The sequence below is a fragment of the Macrotis lagotis genome, chromosome 3 (genome assembly GCF_037893015.1).
Source record: "Macrotis lagotis isolate mMagLag1 chromosome 3, bilby.v1.9.chrom.fasta, whole genome shotgun sequence".
Classification (NCBI taxonomy): Eukaryota; Metazoa; Chordata; class Mammalia; order Peramelemorphia; family Peramelidae; genus Macrotis; species Macrotis lagotis.
The window spans coordinates 283,803,943-283,826,801 of record NC_133660.1 but is presented as its reverse complement, the minus strand read 5'-3'; the positions used below and the strand labels follow the sequence as shown (position 1 = coordinate 283,826,801).

At 49.2% G+C, this 22,859-nt stretch overlaps 1 protein-coding gene across 2 annotated transcripts; it reads right to left on the bottom strand.

Annotated features, from left to right (window-relative positions):
- Nucleotides 1-1,444: 1,444 nt before the first annotated feature.
- On the bottom strand, nt 1,445-19,631 carry MAJIN (membrane anchored junction protein). Of its 2 annotated transcripts, none has more exons than XM_074227639.1 (11): nt 19,598-19,631; nt 14,546-14,662; nt 12,581-12,626; nt 11,734-11,809; nt 10,886-10,999; nt 10,070-10,104; nt 9,624-9,715; nt 8,210-8,261; nt 4,612-4,684; nt 3,103-3,226; nt 1,445-1,645 (listed from the first exon to the last, which is right to left on the bottom strand). In XM_074227639.1, the coding sequence occupies exons 2-11, from the start codon at nt 14,644-14,646 to the stop codon at nt 1,600-1,602; spliced, it is 759 nt and encodes a 252-aa protein (XP_074083740.1). In that variant the 5' UTR covers nt 14,647-14,662; nt 19,598-19,631; the 3' UTR covers nt 1,445-1,599. The 2 variants fall into 2 exon arrangements, with proteins under 2 accessions (XP_074083740.1, XP_074083739.1); XM_074227638.1 differs by lacking the exon at nt 19,598-19,631 and adding an exon at nt 17,840-18,047.
- Nucleotides 19,632-22,859: the final 3,228 nt, after the last annotated feature.

Sequence of the window (22,859 nt, the reverse complement as noted above, 5' to 3'; positions counted from 1 at the left end):
GGACTCGGGAAAGGTGGGGATCATTGATTTAAATCCCTGGGGGAAGAAAGGAGGGAGCCGTGGTGAGTTCTGAGTCAGAGGAGGAAGATGATGGGACCCCATCTAGATCCCAGAGGGACCTCAGAAGCTAGAAAGTCTGACCCCTCATTTTACAGAAGGGGAAACAGAGGCACAAAGAGGGACTGTGACCTGTAAGAGTCCTCTGACTCTGAGTTGGGTATTCCTCCTCCCAGAGGCCCTTAGGGGCTCATCAGTGATGAGAGTGATCTCAAGAAGACAAGGTTCCCCACATTCCCAGAATCATTCCTGCTTCTCTCTCCTCCTGAGGGACCAGGACAGGGGGACCACAGCAGGGGGAGTAGGAAGAATGCAGACCGAAGGCCTGACCCAGAAAGTGCTGCCACTCAGGCCTTAGCATGACCTAGTCAGGACTTTCTCTTTCCAGTGAGTCCAAGTACCCACTAGGGATGGCAGAGATCCTGGAGAGGAGCCCCCAAAGCCTGAAGGAAAGAGAGGGCAATGCCTCCTTCTCCCACCCCTCTGGGCAGCCGTCCTGGCTCACTTTTGTCCAAACATTCATCTCTCCATTTTACAGGGCAGGTAACTGAGGTAGAGAGGGGAAAGGAGTGTGTTAGTGTTCCCAGGAATAGCAGAATCAGGACTCACACCCAGGCCCTCTGCCTACAATAGAGGAAACTGAGGCCCTAGAAGGGGGAGTCTTTGCCCAAGTGGACACAGGTATTGAAGGGGCCGAGGTGAAGATTGAGCCCAAGGGTACCTGTGCTTGACTGTGGGGGGGGCAAGGGCCTGTGGTGCCCAGAGAGGCTGTGGGGCAGATGATAGGAGACAGTTCTGAGAAGGGACAGACTGGCAGTTAGTTGGTCCCACCCAGAGGACAAACTGGGAGACCGGCTTCCCGGCTTCCCTAATGAAGGATCTGGGTTCAAGTCTGTCTCTGGATCCACAGTGACCCTTTAGTTCTCAATGCCCCAGACCAGGCCCTGAGATCCTCCATGATAGGTGAGAGGTGTTGACATCAGTGGAAGGAAGCCCATATAATAGCCCTCTGGTTCCAATACCCACAGGTCTGGGCCAAATACAAAATTAAAAGGGACAGACTCAGGGTAGGGAAGCTCTTTGAAAGTCCTCAGGAAGGCTAGAATTTGGGGGCCCCTTGGAATTCTGCCAGCAGGCCTGAGGTGAACTCTGGGAGACTTTCTCAGTAAATTCCTCTGAACCTAGAGGAGGCAGGGAGGCTCCCCCCCCCCCGCCTTCTTCCCTTCCTTCACTCCAAAGTTCAATCAATAATTCTTCATAAATAATTTGTTGTTAGGACCCTAAGTGCTGGAGACAAGAGTCCCAAACTGCTTCTCAGGGCAGTAAAAACCTCCTCAAGGACCACCAGAAAAGAACAAATCCTTTTATTTATCCATCAGCTGCTGACTCTGAACAAACATGGACTGCCAAGGACAAAGGAGAAGCTGGAGTCTTGGTGGGCACTAGCGAGGCCTCAGCCTTCTCTCTCCCACCTGGCCCAAGGGAACGGGGCTGGAGGAATGATTTGGAAACACCCTCCTCTGCCACTGTCTTCTGCCAGGCTCACTGGCCACCCTTCCTGCTGAACAGCCGGAAGGGGAAGAGGTTGCTGGAAGGAAAGAAGAGAGAAATGTATTGTTGGACCCAGGACATGCACTGCTCATCTGTGCCCATGCCTCTTTGTAGAGGTGAAGAGACCAAGGTCCACTGGGGTCAGGATACTTCAACCAGCTAGCAAGGGGAAGAGCCAGGATTCGAATCCAGTACAACCTGCCTACTCCTGCCCCTCCTGTCCAGAGCCCCAACTCTTGTCTGGTTTTGTCTGGAATATGGGTGTCTGAGGAAGCATTGCATGGCAGTCAATTTGTGGGAAGTCATCAGAGGGTGTGCTCAATGGGGACAAACAGGAGAAGACAGGGTTGGAGGTATGTGTGCTGGCAAACGAGGCCTCCGAAGCCCACCACTCAGGTTCAGAAATGGCGTCCAGTCATCAGGGTGGCCCCCATGCAGTCCTGTTGTTTACTCACAGACAGTGACACAGGTGTAGAGAGCTGGCCTCAGAAGCCAAGGCACATTTCTGGCACTTGCAGAGTGGTTCTGGGACCCAGGGTCAGGAGCCTCGCTATGAAGTAACTAAGACTCCATAAGTTAAGGAGAAGGCATCTTCTCCAAGGAGAAAGATTTCTCAACTGGGAGTTCACTAGACCCATAAAAGATGCCCCTTAAAAAAATTCTAAAAAAAGATGCCCCTTAACCATTCACACAAAGAATGACAGATGATGGATAGCTGAAAAGACCCTCAGAGGCCTTTGAATCCACTTCCCTCAACAGGTCTAGAGTGCTGACATCACAGCTAGTAAGGGGCAAGTTTTGAATACAAATCCTTGACTCATTTATCTATCCAATAAATAAAGCTTCAATGAGCTTAAAACTGCATTAAGACTTTTGGGATGTAGGTATTTTAAAGATCCTAGATAAGGGAGACATAGATAGAGACCCTGCCTTCCAGAAACTTACAGTCTAATGTGAGGGAAAGATATTCAAGTAAAGGAATATGAGGTCAGGGCACAGGAAGATCCAGGCGAAGACTGGAAGAAATCTGGGGAGAAGAGATAGGTTTTCCCTGTTGAGGAGGGAGGGAGGGAAGGAAGGCTGAGTGAGACCTTCCCGGAAGAAAAGGCAACTGCACTGGACCGTCAAGGAAGGTAAGGACTTGGAAGATCCCGTTGAAAGAGAGCCCATTGTAGACTCTGGAGATGAGGGCAGCAGAGACCTGGTCACAAGAGAGTGTAGAAGGAATGGTGGGTGGCCACTCCAGATGGATGTGTAGGGCGTGTGAGGGACTCAGCGGAGAAGAAGGCTCTGGACAGTCATGAAGGGTAGGCCAAATTGCTATGCCTTCCTTGACTGACAATGGGCAGTCATTGAAGGTCTTTGAGGAAAAGAGGCATGTGATTGGAATATTAGCACCTTAGGAAGAATTCTCTTTTTTTTTTAATGACTCTTATTTTAGTGGGAGGGGATTAGCTGATTGGGTCTCCAGTCAAGAGAGAAGTTCTTTCTTACCTTAGGAAGCCCCAAAATCCAGATTGCTTTTGCTTGGGGGGCTCCTCGGGAGAAAGTGAGATGCTCAGCTGTGCAGGGTTTTCCTTTGGGTCTTCCAGACTTGACCCAGATCCTGCCAGAGCACCTGAAGTAAATTCATACAGAGAGGTCATTTGTTCCAGGGCGGGGGGGATACTGTGTAGGGCTATGAAAAAGCAGGGGGTCCCACCTGAGCTCGGGTCATCCAAGTGTACTTCCCAAACCAAGATCATGGGCTCAAGACATTGAACTGATCTAGGAGGCTCATGGGACCATCTTCCAAGGACATGGGCTTTGCAAGTGATCCATTCCCCACCATTGGGCAGGAAGTGAAGAAAACAAACACCAACTGAACCCAACATCAACTCAAACAGGGAAGAAGGACAGCCCAACCTGAAGTAAGCAGCAGCATCAGTTTGTGGATAGAAAGGAAACAGAAGGTGGGCTAGACTCCCTTAATCCCATAGGTGAGAATGGTTCACAGACTCAATTAATAACTTGGATTTTTATGCCTTTTTTAAAATATCAGAATCATCTCCCACTATACCACCCCCAATCATTCCTCTCTCATAACAGAAGAATTTGGATAAAACCCAACAACTGCGTCTGTCAAAATAAACAACAATCTGTACCCACAATCCCTTGCCTCTACCAAAAAGAGAAATGTTTTCATTTTTTTTTCTGGGACAAGATTAGTCATTACAACTCATTTGAGTTAGGCGACATGTGGGTGTTGTTTTCCATTGACATTATTGGAACCATTGTAAAGATCTCTTTACTCTCTTTGCCACACATCAGTTCAAACAAATCTTCCCATAATCCCTTGAATTCTTTGCATTTCTTCATTTCTTTTGGAGCAATAATGTTCTATGACATTTGTGTACCATAACTTGTTTGGCCATGCTCTTATTGATTGGCATCCTCTTTGTTCCCAGTCTTTGGCTACCATGAAAAGTGCTGCTGTGAACATTCTATTGTAAATGTCTGATATTGGAATTGCTAGACTGATCAGGTTCATGACTTTTCTTGCATAATTCTAAATTATGTTCCAGAATATTTGGACTGGTTCATAGCTCCAATTTACTATTTCTTTATTAGAATGATTGTTTTGCCATAGCCTCTCCAATATCAATTTGGTTTTTTTTTAAGATTACTGATTCTAAAGTCAGAGAATCAAATTGCACTCCCAGCCCTTACTACCAGGGTGACATTGGAAAGTTGATTAACATTTTTTGTCTTTAGTTTCCAAAGTCATTCTCTGAAGTTCTTTCCAGATTTAGACTTAGGACTCCATCATCCTTTGTTGAAAGGAACCAAATTCTTGGTGATTTGAGGATGTGAGTGGAAACCTCAGAACAGCATCAGTATACATGCTCTTACCCTGAGTAATCTTTCACACGGTTGTTGATGGTTTACATTTCTTCTTTTGAGAATAGAATGTTCTGCTAATCCATCCCAGTGTTCTTATATAAAGGATTTCTTGGGGCTTACCATGGTCCTTGAGGAAAGCAGTGTCTAAATCTTCAGCCTCTTCTTCTTCTGAGGCAACTTCTCCAGGCCAATTCTAAAGAAAAGAGAAATGAAGGACATGTTTTACCTGCCTCCTGGGAGACTGGGGGAACAAAGGGAAGGGGAAGATATTAAAGCTATCCAGGCTCTGATGGACTATGGAGCTGATCTTCCATGGCTAATCTGACCCTAATTTTGCTGTCTATAGAGAAAGTAACATTTGGGTCTCTTTCCATGTGAGCTACTCATGACTGACCCACCCAAAACCTGATATCTTGAGGTTCAAGTGAAGAGAACAAACAAAGCTAAAATTACCAGGACTGCCCTGAACTGCTCATAGGAGTAGCCAGGGCTCAGGGCTGCTCCAGGTCTTCCTGTGTCTATTGCTCTTAGAAGATCCAATTTCCCAAACATTGGTTGAGCCCCTTGGCTGTACCAGACCCTGAGCTAGCAATAGGATGACTGTTTAGAGAAATGGCATCTTTTTACACCCACAGACATTCCCCAAACGTAAGAAGCTTGCCTTGTATATTTTCTTTGGGATTCATCTCCAGCTCCTATTCCACCCCAGAAACAGACTCAGCGTCTGGTAGTCCGGGGGGGGGGGGATTGGCGGGTGAAAGAGGTCTGCCAGGGGTCAGGGGGCTGGCATCTGACTGCTAGGGCCTGGGGTTTGGTGAAAGGGTGGGGCTGTCAGGCACCAGCCTGTCCAGGAAGGGAGATATTTGGGGTGGGGCTGTACCTTCTTGACATTTCTCCAATCAAACCCACTTAGGTTACTGCCTAACTCAACTGTGATCAGAGGGAGGAGAATGTGCCAAGAATGCCCAATCTCAGGGTCCATTCCTCTTGAGCTGAGTGGACTTCCTTCCCTCCTGTGACAACAGCCCACTCTGCTTGGGGGAGATTCAGATCATCCTGTTTTACCCCTAGAATTCAGCCCTTTAAATTCTTCAAGACAGTTATCATGTCAATTAATGAATCAATTAATGAGCATTTATTAAGCTCCTCCTGTGTTCTATGCATAGTAAGCAATGGAGATGAAAGACAAGACAAGGGACAGGTTATATTTTCTTGTAGATGTCATACCCCCCCCCAAGTCTTCTTTTCTTCACCTTAAATACTCCTAGTTTCTTTAACCTCTCCTCCCAGGGACATCTCATCACCCTGGTCCCCTACCTCCATTGGTTCTCCAGGTTATGTGTCCATGCCCTTCATAAACTGTGGGGCCTAGAGCCAGACCCAGTAGTCCAGGTATGGTCTGACCAGGTCAGGATACAAGGGGAGGATCACCTCTCCCACTGTGGGCACTATGTTCTGCCCTAAATGCAGCCGAAAAATCAAGTTAGCATTTTTGGAGTGGGGGCAGCTGTGCTGTCTAGCTATTGACACCCGTTCAGCTTGTGTCCCACTAAAAGTCCCAGATCTTGCTCATGATTCCTGACTCTTGCAGTACCACAACTGACTTGTACTTGGGAGCTTGACTGGCTGGGCCTGCTGTCAGGCAGATTCATCTTTCTGAGTTCCTATGTGATCTTTACTACTACTACTACTACTACTACTACTACTACTACTACTACTACTACTACTACTATTATCACAACTAGCTGTGTGGCCCTCGGCAAGTCACTTCATTCTATTCGCCTCAGTTTCCTGATCTGTAAAATGGGCTAAGGAAGTCAACCATTCCAGTATCTCTGGAATGGGGTCACAATCGGATCTGACTGAAAATGGCTGAACAGCAGAAACAAAAAGACTTGACTTGCAAAATTTTATCTTTTTTCAATTCAGCCCAAAATACAAGCCATGTTGAACTCTTTTAGGATATTGACTTTGGAGGGACACTTTTGGGGGCCCTGGGGAATGGGGCTGGGGTGAGGATATTCAAGCAGGATGCCTGGTAGGAGGGTAGGAATAGTTCCTTCTAACTCTGGGATTCTCTGAACTTGGCTTGCATAATGTAGCCCAGTGTAGATGAGGGGAGGGCATGCACCGTATGACTCCTCAAATCTCTCCTGGCCCACATTAGATACTTAAGCCCCCAGAGAGTCCCAGTTGGGAGAAGCCTAGGGGGCATCTCATGAATCTTCTTTTGACAATTGGTCAAACTGAGGCCCAGAGCTAAGGCCTGGCCCTAGACTGCCTTCTGAAATAAAGGCCCCAGACCAACACAAGGGGGGTTTGCCAAAAATGTTCTTCCAATTACCAGAAATATGTAGGACGTGTAGAATCCTACGGCCCTCCAAGCTATTGCCTTGCCTCACCCCAGAAAGTAGAAGCGGTGAACCATGGCTGCCAATCAAATCTTTCCAGCCAGGTGACTGGCACCAAGAACCCCTGTGAGCTCCCTGCTTCAGGCCAAATCCTCCCCCTGGGATGGGCTCTGGCTGGCTGGGATGCCTCCTTGTTGGCCTCAGGCACCTGGCCCCCCTTTGCTGGGCTGGGGCGGCTCGGCCTTTTTTTCTGAGCCAAGTGATTGGTTGCAAAAGGTGGGTCTGGGAGGGTGTGGGCACCTTGCTGGAAAAGGGGCATGAATGAAAGGGGGGGCTATGAAACCTGGAAAGGGAGGGGAATGTTCCCTTCAGAGTCATCCTCTGGGGCTGGGTATAAGGAACCTTTGTTCCAGGTGCCCCAGCCTTCCTCCTCTCCACCTGGGCTAGGGCTGATGGGCAGGTGCAGTGGGAAGACAGTCAGGGACTGGACGGGGTGGGGGGGGTGCTGGATTGCACAAGAAGGTGGCTTCTTTCTAACTAAACTGAAATTCTGGGGGCAGAAATTGGGGGGGGGGACTGATCTGCTAACTGGTCCCTCTTCCCCCGAGTGTCCTGACTAGGAAGCTCTGATTGTCCAAAAGGTCTCTGGGAACCCCTGGAAGGGCCTCACAGGGAGAGGGAAGGGGAGTGGGAGTAGGTATTACATTCAATCACTGTGGGGGCCCTCATCTGACCCTTCTGACCCTCAGTATCCTCTGTCATAGAAGGAAACCATCCCTTTAAATGCCAATCTCACAGGGAAGGAGGGCTGGAGATAAGTCTACCTAGGAACCTCAGAGATTCCTTGCTGTACAGAGTGGGAAACTGAGGCATTTCCCATAGAAGTCAAGGTTGGTGAGAAGAAGGATTGTTTTTCCTTCTCTTCTTTGTTTCCAACAACCTACCTTATAGTTGTCACTTAATAAATGCTTGTGATATTTAGTGGGGAGGGGTCAAGTCAGAATTTGAACCCAGATCTTCTGCATTCCGACCCCGTGTTCTTTTGCCACCCAGACAGAGTCTGCACCAGGCACATTATCATCCCATCCTTCCCCTCCCTGGTTACTTCCCCAGGCATCAGACCTTCACCTTGGGATTATTTTTTTCCAGGAGATTTCAGGGGTATTTCTGGTCAGTCTTGGGCTGGGGGAGGCCAAGGCTGGCCTGGTGGTGGGCCGGCCCAGGACCCTCCCCAACATCCCATTGGCAATTGCAGCTATTTCTTGTGGAGAGCTTATAGGAAGCATGGGCCTGTGATGGCACTGGGGCCCCGGGGGGTCTGGGAAGGAGATGTGGGGAGGCCACAGAGGCCGCTCTTTGGGACTCACCCTTCTGGGATGAGTCAGGGGATTCTTCCTGCTAGAAGTTCCCATCATAGGCCTGGAAAAGAAGAGAGCAGCAGGTTCCTGAGGCCCCAGGAGCGCCCCCACCTGCAAACCCACCTAAAGCATGAATATTTCAGCAGGTCTGCTATTTTTACACCGGGCAGACACAGCAGCCAAAGACCTAGTGGGCTCTGCCAACAGTTGCTGCAATGGTCCTGCCTCAGGGCAAAAGCCTCCTCTATGCCTCCAAAGATCATTCTAGAACTCGGTCTCCCTGCCGCAGATGCTTCTCTTCTCCAGCCCTCACTCCACCCAGCCACCCGTGACACTCCTCTAAGAGAGGCTCCCCTCCTCAGAAACCTTCGCTGGCTCCCTACTGCCCTGGCATCAAATGCCAACTTGTAAGTGTATTTAAAACCTTCCACAATGGGGTTCCCCCTGCCCTTCCATCTCACTGCACATCACTTCCTTTATGTCTTCCCCATTCCAGTCAAAAGGGAGTGCCAATGGCTGACATCTCCTGCCTCCCTGCCTCTGTCCAGGCAGTGCCACATGCCTGGCATGCCCTCTTCCTTCACCTGTCTCTTAGACTCCTCCTGCAAAGTTGACTCCTACTACTTGAGGCTTTTTCTCAACTCTCAAGTTAGTATTTCATGTGGGGCAGAGTTGACTGAAAACTAACTTCAGAGTAAGGAAGACCTGGGTTCAAGGCTTGCCCCTGATATCTCCTGGCTATATGACCTTGGGCGAGTCATAGGACCTCTCAGTGCTCAGAGAAGCCTCTCAGTTATAGAGAAGGAACAAGGGAAGGAAGGGTGGAAGGGAGGAAGGAAGGGTGGAAGGGAGGAAGGAAGGAAGGAAGGAAAGAAGGAAGGAAGGAAGGAAGGAAGGAAGGGGAAGGGAGGGAGGGAGGGAGGGAGGGAAGGAGTGAGGGAGGGAGAGAGGGAAGAAGAGAAAGAAAGATAAAAAGAAAAGAGAGAGAGTTGGAGTAGGTGACCCTGTGGTCTCCAATCTGAATTATGGAGGATTTCATGAAGGAGGAAATGGGCTTCTGAGCTGGTCTTACCCATCATTGTACACCCAAGAACTGAGCCCATAAAGGCAAATTACAAGTTAGCATATAATAAGCACCTACTGAATGTGGTATAAATGTGCTCTTTACAATGAAAGAGTCATATGGGTGAGCTCAAAGTAGGTCAAATTCATTGACCAAACTCCCTGTATGGATGTGCAGAAGCCAGTGAGGCCAAAGAGGGGAAATCTAAGGAAGGCCAGTCCAACAGTGGCATAGATGGGAATAGAACAGGAAAATTCCATTTCCCAGGCTAACTCTAGTTCCTAGGCTAGCCCCATTTTCCAGGCTGGCCACAATGGCCACTCAAAATTGCTCTACCCTCAGGTTTTCCACACCACTGACCTGTCCTGTTCTTGCCCTGGGAGGAACTTGTCACCTTCCAGTCTTCTCTTCTTTACTGCCATGGCACTCACTTCTGCTTCTTCATTGTCACCCTTCAAATAGGAAGCAGACCCTTGGGATTCTCCTTGCCCCAGAGAAGATGGGCAGTCAGCTGATGGAGAGTGGGGGGCTAAGGGAGAGGGCATAGGGGAGCCCTTCTCTTTAAAAGGTGGAAAGGAAGCTCTGCCACCAACCTTACTCCCAGGAGAGATGTTACATTAGAAACAGGCTAATGAGATCCTGAGTTCAGAAGTGATCTCAGAGGGGTCATCTGGTCCGCCAACCTGAGGCCCCAAAAGCTTCAGGGACTTAGCCAAGATCCCAAAGCTACTGAACAGCAACAATGTCCTCTAACCCCAAACCCAGGGCCTTGGTTGGGAGCAGGGAATGTTTTCATCCAAACTCACCATATCTTGGAGGTCATTGTCTCTTCTGGGGAACCCTAGAAAAGGACAAGGGACAAAGGGCACCAGGAGATATGTTTCCCAGGGTTTTGGGGACCCCTCCTCTGAGCAGGGTCTGTCCTTAGCAAAATGGTAAACTGAGTCATTGAGTCATTTCTGCCTCCCTTCTCTCAGGCCCTCCCTCTGTGGATACTGTCTGACTCCTTCAAAGTTCCTCATCTCCTACAGAAAATCTTCCCTGGTGATGGTGTGTGTGTGTGGGGGGGGGTGTACTCCCAGGAGAAGGTAAGCTCTCTGAGGGCAGGGGCTGCTGCTTCTTTTTTTTCTTCTTCTGATTCCCTAGGACAGTACTAGCAAATGCAGTAGGGACTTCACAAATGCTCATCCAATTGAACTGAACTGAACTGAACTGAACTCCTGGATAAGTCGTGATTAACTCCCTCCCTCCCACCAGACTAGAGATGACAAAAACAAGGGCAACACTTCAGAGCTGGGGAGTCACACATACCTGCAATACCCCATCAAGGGAAGGCAGGTATTATTGGCCCCATTTTGCAAATGAGGAAACTGAGTCAGAGAAAATACAGGGCAGGACAACTGAATGGGAGGTTAGGAACTAACTAGTCTAATCCTCTCATTTTACAGAAAGGGAGACTGAGGCCCAGAGAGACGGTAGGAGGCCTGAGCATTGCCCTCAAGAGCTGCTGGGTGGTCCCACCCACCTCTCAGAGCCAACAGGTAGAGGACAGGTAGGTGATCTCCAATGCCTCCCTTTGGAGTGGGTCCTGGATCTCCCCATTCATCTTCCCTTCTACTCACCAGTCGGTGCCCACTTCATCTCCACATAGAGAGTGCAGACAAAAGGGTAGGGGTCCAGAAAAGCTGCCCCATGCTTGAATCTCAGGTGGGACACTCTCTCCCATTTGCTCTTATCTGCATAGCCCGGGCTAAGGAGCTCACAGGGGAGTCGAGGTCAGACCAAATGCTCAGGATTCCTCCTCCCCACTCTCTGCCCTCCAAAACGGACCAGACTTTGATCTTTTTTTTAGATTGTTTTTTTTTTTGCAAGGCAATGGGGTAAGTGACTTGGCCAAGGCCACACAGGTAGGTAATTATGAAGTGTCTGAGGCCAAATTTGAACTCAGGTCCTCCTGGCTCCAGGGCCGGTGCTCTATCCACTGCACCACCTAGCCATCCCCCAGACTGATCTCTTAAGCCTAACACAGAGAATATAAATTAAAGCCCATTTCCCACTCATCCACATGCAGCACTTGAGAACTGGGAAGGATTTCAATGAGCCCAACCCAGACTTCATCCAGCAAGAATCCCCAAGTGACCTATCAGCCTTTTCTTGAAGACTTCCAGTCTTTAAACTAGTTTACAGACTCTTGGTTATCCACATCTTCCTAAAATATGGTGACAGAATAGATCATGGTGCTCTGGGTGTGGTCTGACCAGGGCAGAGAACCATGGGACTTATGGACCCTCTTACCCTCTTCTCTTCTCCCCTCCCTCCCCACCATTTTCCTTCTCCCCCCCCCCCCCAGTCCTGGACATTCAACTCCTTTCAAAGACATCCCTCTCCAAGACGCCTTTGACTTCCTCCACCGCCATGTTCTCTTCACTCATGCTGAACTACCACTCAGCCCCATCAGAAGAAAAGATACAGGGAAATATGATGAAGTGGTCAGTGGTGAATGGCTGCAAATTGTCCAGGTTTCCCAAGACGGCCCGAACGGAGTCCTAAGATTGGGGAGGGAATGCTTGCTTCAGTGTTCGTAAAGATCTCCTGTCTGAACCCACCTGGGTCCCCATCACCTTCTCCTGGGTCACTGGAATGTTCTGCTTGGCTTAAGTCAGAAGGGATGTGAATGATGGTGAGTCCCCAGGAGATGTTTGCTGGGCCTCTGGCTGGCAGGGGAGAGGTCCTCAGTCTGAACTTGGGCCTTGGACATTGGGCAGGTGGTCAATGAGACTCAGAAAACACCCACCTTGGGGGTAGATTGGACATTCCGGGGATGCAACAGAAAGGGATGGCCTTCAGAGAACTGGGGACATGGCAGCTGCAAGTGTTTCTAATTAAGGGGAAGATGCGGTCTCCTGGCCTGGGTATTTACAGTTGGATTTCCTGGATGGTCAGGCCCCAGGCAGGGGCAGGGCCAGGGAAGCTGGCCAGAACCCCAGGAGGCTCCATCCTTCCGGAAGGAGGTTTTCCTGCCAGGCCCACCAGAAGGCCTGCCTGCCAGTCTCCCTGACCTCAGGCAGAATCAAAAGGTCTTGCTGTATCAGCATGGAAGATGCTGACATTTCAGACAGCAGGAATGAGAAAGGTCAGAGGCTTAAAATGCATTAAAAACAAAAACCCGAGAAACAGGAAATTTGTACAACTGTTGGCCTTCCCAGAGCAAGCTCTACGGACCAAGCGGGGGACACCAAGACTCCCCAGGCACCCCGAGCAATCTCTCCCCTTGGAGTCTTTCGCCCAAAGGAGTGCATGCTCCTTGCAGTCCCTACCTCCAGCTCCTGGCTGACAATCTTCTCATCAGATATCTCTTCCCCTCTGAAAGCAAACAAACAAGTGAGTCAGGATGGCAGAAAAAGACTTTGTCCCCAAGTGGAGCCCATTTTCATCCCAGGAGATACAGCAGAAGTCAGAAAGACAGACAGAGCAGCCACTTGAAAGATGGAAAAGGGAGAGCCAGTGTTGGATGGGAAGAAAGGCCACTCATACACCATTGATAGCCCCGCATGTGGACTCATACATTGTTGGTGGACCCGCATGTGGACTCATTCACCATTGGCGGACCCCCATTCACTGTTGGCGGACCTGCTTGTGGACTCATACATTGTTGGTGGACCCACATGTGGACTCCTCATACACTGTTGGTGGACCCCCATTCACTATTGGTGGACCCTCATACATTGTTGGTGGACCTGCATGTGAACTCATAATACACCATTGGTGGACCCACACGTGGACTCATACATTGTTGTTGAACCCATATATATACTCATACACCATTGGTAGACCCCCATTCACTGTTGGTGGACCTTCATACATTGTTGGTGGATCCGCAAGTGGACTCATGCACCATTGGTGGACCTGCACGTGGAAACAATTCTGGGAGAGGAAAACTGGAATTCTGTGAGAAAAGCATTAGTTCATGTAAAGAATGTTCCAAAAGTGCTAGCGTAGTTTAAAGCTTCTGAAGGTAAATGAATACTGAAAGCTAAGTATGATGTAGTAAAGGCTTAAAATTTCCCTGTTACTCTTGGAACACTCTGTATAGAGGAAAATACCACTAGCCTATTTGGGGTGCTCAGAGAAACACTGGAAACATTCAATGATTCTTGCTCAGCTTAGTCCTCAGACATGGAGCAAGGAACTCGGATCTCATGTGTGACAGGCACTCTGCCACCCAACAGAGCCCATGCCTTCTCTGGACTTCCTCAGTCTTCCACCTCTGTGTCCCCAGGCTACTTGGTACAGGGTCTGCCCCATCTTAAGTTCTTCAACACACTTTTCATTCATTCTGCAGAGAAGGACCTGGGTAGAATCCTGACTCTGGCATGATCTGTCATTGGGCTGGCAACTGGGTCTCAGTTTCCTCATCTGTAAAACATGGTGGCTACACTAGATGGCCTCCCAGGTGTCTTCCTAGCCTACCCCCAGGAGCCTAAAAAAATGGGATTGGATGAGGTGATCTTGATCTAAGGGTCCTTTCAGATCTAGCCCACGCTCCAGTGTGCCCCAGGTCTTCCTGCGTGTCATCATTATCTCCATCTCTGGATCCAGACCCCTCATTTTGCAGCCCTGGAAGCTGTTGATCCTTCCACCCACTTAAACTTAATTAGATCCCTTCTGGTAAGAACACTGATGATTGAATCAGCCAAGAACAGGACCCAGATCTCCTTGGTTCCATCCACTCCATTGCTGGAAAGGTGGGATTTAAACCTGGGTCTCTTCTGGTGGGAATTCTTTTTTTTTTTTTTTTTAGGTTTTTGCAAGGCAAATGGGGTTAAGTGGCTTGCCTAAGGCCACACAGCTAGGTAATTATTAAGTGCCTGAGGCCAGATTTGAACCCAGGTACTCCTGACTCCAGGGCCAGTGCTCTATCTACTATGCCACCTAGCCACCCCAGGAATTCTTTATGTGAATAGGAGGTTGGCTAGAGGATGACTGAGGCCCTGTCCTGCTTCCAGTGTGATTCTGTGAGTCTAAGTTTGAACCAAAAGAAATCTCCCTAAGGGGCAGCTGGGTGGCTCAATGAATAGAGCACCTGTCCTGGAATTGGGAAGATCTGAGTTCAAATCTGACTTCAGAGAAGGAAGGAAGGGAAGGAGGGAGGAAAGAAAACTCCCCCTCCTCAGAAGCAATCCCATGGATCCAAGCTTTATTGCCCAGACCCTTTGCTCGCACTGGTCAGAGGAAGAGGGGAATTGACCTGAGGAAGGGACTGGATCAGGGCCCCGAGTTACCTGATGCTGCTGCCATATCTGATCTTGAACTTGTACACATTGGTGCCAGTGTGGAAGAACCTGGTCTCGGGCAGTGGGTAGGTGAAGGCCTGAAGACTCATTGCTTTGGGGTGGGGCCTAAGGAAACCAATGGAACATTTCAGACTGAGCAGGGAGCCAAAGCTGTGGCCTAGCTCTGTGCCTCCAAGAAGGGCTGGGATGGTCCTCCATGGGCCCCCGTTCTACAGAAATAGAAATAGCCCCAGAGGCCCCCCCCACCTTGCCCAGGGTCGTGGGCCTTGGGGAGAGCCTGAACAAGGTGGATTTCATTCTCTGCATATTAAACTGGCAGCTAGCCCTCCTCTGGGTCTCTAGCTTTTACCTCTAAAATGGGATCTGTGGGATGTGATGGACAGAGAAATACTCTCAGAATTCGGGAGACCTGGGTTCAGATCCCACTTCAGACCCTTTCATGCTGTGTGACCCTGGTCAGTAACAGTAACATGACTTGCCTTTGCCTCAGTTTCCCACTGCATCCCTTCTCTAGGGACTGGGGGGCACTTGGCTCCCAAGCTTGGCAGGGGGTAGAAATGTCAGAGGTAATTATTGCAGCCCCTGATGGGCATACCTGGACCCCGGGCACCCTGCCTGACCAGGGCACAGTTCCTTTGAGATGCCAGCACCCCTCTATGGCAGGAGGCAGAAGATGGGGGGCTCCAGCCTGGCTGGGCCCAAGACTGGGAAAAGAGAAGGCAGAGAGAATCATCTGAAAGCAGAGCCCTGGCCTGTCATAACTGTTGGAATTACAGGTGCCAGGCTCAGACAACCCAGCCCAGACCAAAACCATTCAAGCTCCCCCAGGTGCCCAGGCATCCTTGACGGGAGAGCGGCCTGGTGGCGAGGGGTTGGCAAGGAGGGACTCCCTAAGACTGGGGTTGGTCCATGGGTCTGAGTTTGGGAGCCTTAGACCTCTGCGGGGAGAGAAGTGCTATAATGTCAAAAGAAAATGGGTCCTTTGTTTGATGAAGGGCCAGGACACAGCATCTGGACCCCAGCTGGGGGCTCAGTGGGTAGACCTCCGATGTAGGAGACGGTCATGGGGATACCGGGGACCAGGGAGGAGGGAAGGGAGGAGGGGAGGAAGGGGAAGGAGGAGAAGGAGGGACAGGAAGGAAGAGGAAAAGAGGGAGGAGGGGAGGGGAGGAAAGAGGAAGAAGAGGGACAGGATGGGAAGAGGAAGAGGATGGGGAGGAAGGGGAGAAAGGGGAGGAGGGCAGGAGGAGGGGGAGGGGAGGAGAAACATGAGGAAGAGGGGCAGGAGAGGAAGAAGATGGGGAGGGGGAGGAGGGGCAGGAGAGGAAGGAGAGAAGAAGGAAAAAGACCCTGGATCCAAACCTGGAAAGGACCTTAGAGTTCAAAGAGACAATTTGCTCATCTGAAAAATGGGAATAACAATGTTTGCAGCTTAAGACTGTCGGGGGGGGGGGGGGGGGGGGGGGACAAAAACCAATAATGTTTGACATGCGTTTTGCTAACCCCGAAGTGCTGGGCATGTGATGGGCAATATTATTATTAATTTCTATTATTAGTTTGACATCCTATTTCTCTTCTTAATGGGTGGGGGAGGAGCTGGAGGGAGGGAGAGAATTTAGAACTCAAAAACTTTTTTAAAAGAATGTTAAAAATAAAGAAATAGGGTGGCTAGGTTGCACAGTGGATAGAGCACTGTGGCCTTGGGCAAGTCACTTAATTCCACTGCTGTGCAAGAAAAAAAATGAAAGAAAGAAAGGAAGGAAGGAAGGAAGGAAGGAAGGAAGGAAGGAAGGAAGGAAGGAAGGAAAAGAAAGAAAGAAAGAAAGAAAGAAAGAAAGAAAGAAAGAAAGAAAGAAAGAAAGAAAGAAAGAAAGAAAGAAAAAAAAAAAGAAAGAAAGAAAGAAAGAAAGAGAGAAAGAAAGAGAGAGAGAAAGAAAGAGAGAGGGAGGGAGGGAGGGAGGGAGGGAGGAAGGAAGGAAGGAAGGAAGGAAGGAAGGAAGGAAGGAAGGAAGGAAGGAAAAGAAAGAAAGAAAGAAAGAGAGAGAGAGAGAGAGAGAGAGAGAGAGAGGGAGGGAGGGAGGGAGGGAGGGAGGGAGGAAGGAAGGAAGGAAGGAAGGAAGGAAGGAAGGAAGGAAGGAAGGAAGGAAGAAAAAGAAAATTTTTTTTTTAGGTTTTTGCAAGGCAAATGGGGTTAAGTGGCTTGCCCAAGGCCACACAGCTAGGTTATTATTAAGTGTCTGAGACCGGATTTGAACCCAGGTCCTCCTGACTCCAGGGCCGGTGCTCTAACCACCTAGCTGCCCTCATATTTTTGTTTTGTTTTGTTTTGTTTAGGTTTAATAGTAGAGTTTTTTAAAAGACAAAAAAATTATTACTACCAACTTGATTTCTTTTTTTTTTTTTGTTTTTAGGTTTTTGCAAGGCGAACAGGGTTAAGTGGCTTGCCCAAGGCCACACAGCTAGGTCATTATTAAGTGTCTGAGACTGGATTTGAACCCAGGTCCTCCTGACTCCAGGGCCGGTGTTTTATCCACTGTGCCACCCAGCCACCCCTACCAACTTGATTTCAGCACAGTTAGGGCAGGTGGTGGCACAGCAGATAGGATTGGGTCCGGAGTCAGGAGGACCCGGGTTCAAATGGGACCCTCAGACACCTTGGGACTGTGTGACCCCGGGCCAGTCACTTCAGCCTGTTTGCCTCAGTTTCCTCATCTGTAAAATGGGAATGATAATAGTACCGGCTCCCAGGGTCATGAGCCTCAAGTAAGTCGATAATTGTAAGATGCCTGGCTCAGTGACTGGCACATAGGAGAAGCTTGCCAAGACCGAGTTTGCTCCCTCCCTCCTCCCTTCCCCTCCCCCCCCCACATAAATGGGGGAGGGGCAGGTCCCCCTGGTGCCAGCCCCTCTGGGCCAATGGAAAATGAGCCTGGCCTGGGCCCCCCCCCCCACAGAGCCAGGAAGTGGTGGAGGAAGAGGCTTTGAATTCAGATCTTCCTGGCTTCAGGGCGGGAGGGCCCTCATCCTACAGATGGGGAAACTGAGGCCCCAGGTCCTTCTGGCTCCACAGGAAGTCTGGGGAAGGGGCGGCGGCTCCTGTGGGGGGATTCGAAATGTAGGAAGCATCAGGAAGCAGAGGGGGCGAAGGGCAAGTCTGGCCTGGGGCCTCGGCCCCCCCTAGGGACGGCCTTAGCCTCTGTTTGGGGTCCCAGGGCCGGGCCTGGGTCAGAGGCGGAGGGCAGCGGGCCCGCCCCGGGGCTCCCCTCCCTCGGGGTCACCTACCTGCCTCCGGGGCCCAGCAGCAGCAGCACGAGGCGGCCGGGCCGCCCCCACCCAACAGTGACGCCCGGAGGCCAGAGGGGGCCCTGCAGCCCCGCCCCCGGCCTCGGGGCCCCCCCCGGGCCTGGCGCCCCCGGCCCCTCCCGCTGACCCCATTGGGAGGCGCAGTTTTTATGCCCATGTACGCCCAGCTGTGAAACAGCTGAGGGAGGCCGGGCTCAGGCGGGCCACCCGGGGCCCAGAAGGGGCCCAGGCCGCCGAACCCGGGGCTCCCTGACTCCCAGCTCGGCCGGCCCGTCCCTTGTGGGTTTCACTGGGGTTGTCGCCATCGCATCGTGATCGTTACAATTGTTATCGGTGCTAATTGCTCAAATTATGTCTACGTAGTCAATGAATAAATTAGTTCTACAAATCAGCAGTAACATGTGATGCAACGTTAATCATTAGTAAAATGAGAACTGTCCGTTTGCAAGCGGTACTCCCAGGTTACCAAAATGTGTCCCTCGCCACCTCTCGGGTGAGAGACCTGACCTCTCTGTGCCTCGGTTTCCCCCCGCCTGGACTGCACTTGAGGCAGGGAGGGGCCGAGGGCTCTGGGGGGTCCCTGCTTCACCCAACTCCAGGAGATCGAGGGACCCCTCTTGTGCCCCCCAGAAGGGCCTTCAGAAGCCCCTTTTGGGGCTGTCCCCTCCCCCAGACTGTAAGCTTCTGTCTGCAGATGAATGATTAGCCTGGAAGTGCATTGGGGAGAGCACCAACCCTGACTTGGGAGGACCTGAGTTCAAATCTACCCTCAGACTCTTCCTGGCAGTTTGACCCTGGGCACATCACCTTGTCTGCCTTAGTTTCCTCATCTGTCAAATGAGTTGGAGAAGGAAATGGCCCCCCCAATCTCTGCCAAGAAAACCCCAAATGGCATCGCCAAGAGTTGGTGAACTGAACTGATTTGTCCAAAACAAAGCATTATAGGCAACTGTACTTCACGTATTTTTATTATTTACTGGAGCCTTATCATTAGCCAGTAAAAAAGTAAATATTTTATTATCTAACTATTCATTTCCATCAATCGATTCCATGGCTGAAAGAAAAGAATGAATTTCCATCTTTCAGCAAGTCAGTAAAATTCCCTTCCCCTCACATATTTGTGTAAAATTATCACTTTATTCTTTTTTGCTTGTTTGTTTTTGCAAGGCACTGGGGCTAAGTGACTTGCCCAAGGCCACACAGCTTGGTAATGCCTGAGGTCACATTTGAACTCAGGTCCTGACTCCAGGGCCAGTGAGATCTCATTTTAATCTTGCTTGAAATTAGAACACAGAAAGAAATTGGATGCAGAACCAGATTTAAGACTGGACTTGGCTCGTGTTGAGGCAAATATATCAAACCTTTTTTCAAACTTTAAAAGTATAATATTGAAATTGTTTATATATATGATTTTCCCAAGCCATCAAGCATCTTCCAAGTTGTAACTTATTTGATTTAAAATATTTTTGATATCCAATAAATACGCAAAATAAATTTAATATGAAATCTTACAGGTAATCGTCAGCAGAAGAGGTCTTACTGGATTCCTTTTCTAATTCTTACAAAATATCCCACATTAAATAGCTGGTTTTTATAATTTAATGTGGTATAAAATTCTATATTTTACAATTATAATTATACAATGTTCATTTTAACTTGGAGCTTTTGGGGGACAAAAATTGTTAAGTGTTTAAAGACTAAATGTAAAAGAATATTATGAGGAGTATGTTAAATTACCTTGGTGGTCCACAGATGTGTTGGTTGAAAGGGATTTGAGGAACCAAAAACAGCCTTAGTGTGCCTGCATACTACCTTAATAATTCTTCCTTAATAATACTTCCTTAATAATACCTGTTGACTCATTATCCAGTTTCAACAGTTTTCTTCTTCCCAAGGGTTCCATGGCTGTGATTGGTGGCAAGGAAAAGGTGTTGCTGTTAGGTCCACTCCCAGGCCTTCACTTGGGGATCTTTGATCTCTGTAATTGATTGAGGGGGTGAAGGAGGAACAAAGGGACTGGGGCTAAGACTTGACCCCACCTTACGATTGACTGAGGACTTTTTCTCATCGAGACAGCAGAGGCTTCTCATTTGACCATGGTTGGACCATGTGACACATATCCAGTCAAGGGTCTCATCCCTTGTCCAGGTGGCCATTAGCTCCATGAAACAAAGACCACTGGGGCCCATGTTAAGGTTGCTCTTGCTCTAGAACTCCTCCTGACCATGAAGCTTGGTCTGGGTTCAGTCAAAGGGTGAATGGTCACTCAGGACTGTCCCTTCCCCCCTTCATATGCTGGGGTTCCAGAGGTCAGAAGGCCATTAAGGATTTGTGGAGACAGGCCTTCATTGACCGGTGATCAATGTCCTTCATAGGATTGGCTCAGTGGTCCTGGGGAAGACTAAAGCTCTAAAGAGAATGAGTTTGGACAAGGCTACTTTGACCAGCAGTGGGAGATGGAGTTCCCTCGTGATCAGATGTGCCATGAACTGGTGCTGACGTCCTTTGTTAACTTTTTTTTTTTTTAGATTTTTTGCAAGGCAATGTCCAAGGCCACAAAGCTAGGTAATTATTAAGTGTCTGGTCAGATTTGAACTCAGGTCCTCCTGATGCCAGGGTTGGTGCTCTATCCACTGTGCCACCTAGCCGCCCCTCCCTTGTTACTTTTAATCCTTTCTTGACCTCCCCAAGGAGAACTCACAAACCATCTCTATCTCTTGGCTGTGACTTCCTTTTTTCTTTTCATTTGATTGATGGTGAGAAATAATTGTTGGTATGATTCTGTCCATTGGTCATTAGACCAGGGTAGAGTATCAACGGGTAAGTTAATGTTGCCACCCTAAAAACCATATTTCTTGGCACCCTTCACCCCCTTTCCCAACATTCTACCATTCTTGATACAGGAGAGGAAGAAGGTGCCATTTTGTTTCTTTGTTCTTTCCTTCTTCCATGGGTTTCCATGGCCAAACTTCATGACCCAGTGGTATGAGGCATCTGGGTGACATGGTGAAGAGGTCAGTGGCCTTGGCTCAGGAAGACCTCAGACACTTAGCAGCCTTCTGCTCTTAGGCAGATCACCAGTCTGCTCTCTGGGCCTCGGTTTCCTTATCTGTAAAATGAGCAAGTTGGACTGAAGGATCTCCAAGGAGGGCCCCTCACAGCTCTGAATCTCTGGTTGTACAATGCTGTACAGGCTTAGCTCCACTGCTCCACCCAAGGTGGGCTCCTTCTACGGTGGGAAGGGACAATGGCTCCTCCTTGGTTCTGGGGTCAAATCCAGGGTTCTCTGTTAATATTTTACAATCCCATTGTGTAAGCTATCGTTTCATCTTGGTGCAGAACTTCCTGCCAATGCCAACTCCTCTGAATATGCCTCAGGGCTCCTGAGGATGCCCCCTCTTCTCCCAGGGTGTCTCTGGTTTCAGCTCCATTGGCACCTTTCTCTAGAAGGACCAGGCCTATTCAGAGATCTTATTAGACTTGAAGCTCAGAGAGACCTGGTTTCAAACCTTGTCTCCAGCATTCGTTGTGTGGTCAGGAGCCTCTGTCTCTTCTTCCATAGAACAGGGATGATAATATAGGCTGGGCAACTCTTGATGGCTGCTAAATGTTTCCAACGAAAACATGCATTAAAACACTTTATAAATTCTAATGGGCAGAAAGAACAGAGATAGAATTTGAACCCAGATCCCTCTTGATGAAAAATCTAGCCCTTGGGGCAGCTAGGTGGCACAGTGGATAAGCACCAGTCCTGGCGTCAGGAGTCCCTGAGTTCAAATCCGGCCTCAGACACTTCATAATGACCTAGCTGTGTGGCCTTGGGGCAAGCCACTTAACCCCATTTGCCTGGCAAAAAAAAAAAAAAACAAACAACCTAAAAATAAAAAATCCAGCCCCGTTTCCACTGTCTGCCTGCCTTCTACTTAGTTATACACATCCAGCCCTGCACTCTGGGACCCCATGATCCAGGGCTCCCCTAAGCTGAGAGTAAGGTGGGGGATCCCTCAATCCAAGGCTCTTACAAGCTGAGGGTGGGGCTCCCCCAGCTAGGGAGGGAGGGCCTCAATGCCCAGCTTGAGCCACCCACCCAACAAAGGCAGATCTTCACAGCTCTCCCCAATGAACCTGATTCAAGGAAAGAAAACAGGTGCCTTCCACTAGATTTTGCAAAAGGAAATTCCTTTGTCAGACCCAGTGTCTTGATTTTTTTTTTTAATTTGGAAAACTAGGGCAGGGAACGGTTCCAAGCAGGGAGCGACTGTGGTTCGGGGGTTCCTGTGTCTTGGCGGTATTGTGCATCGCTCAGTCAACTGGACACATGAGAACTGCTTTATAAAACCTTTAATCACCATATATCTTACATGTGTGGGAATACAAGACTATAGATACATATACATTGAGATTGGCAGGCAGGGAGAAAGGTGGAGGGAGGAGGAAGAAGAAAGAAGGAAAAGAGGGAGGAGGAGGAGAACAGAGAAGGTGGGTATAAGGAGCAGTTTAGTGGTACAGTCAATAGAATTTCAGGCATGAAGTCTGAAAGATCTGAGTTCAAATCCAGACTCTGACACTTAAAAGAGGCAAATCATGTCATCCTGTCTGCCTCAGTGTCCTCATCTATAAAGTGAGTTGGAGAAGGAAATGGCAAATCACCCTAGTCTCTCTGCCAAGAAAACCTCAAATAGGCAAGAGTCAGGCAGGACTCAAATGTGAGAACAGGTAGGTGAGATAGGCTTGGAGACAGGCAGCTGTCTTTCTGCTCTCATGAGGGTGGGCAATCACAGCTCCCTTGGAAGTCTACCCACCCACCAGCTGGGCATCTACACCTTGGACAATTCGCGCAGACATGCCCAGATTATGTGAGCCCGCTAGGAATGCATGAATTAAGTCTAGAAAGGCAGCAAAGAACAGATTGTGAAACTTGAATTTCATCCTAGAGACAAGATTCATAGTTTTATAGATCTCGACTTGGAAGCTCATTTCTTATTTCACAGCTGAGGAA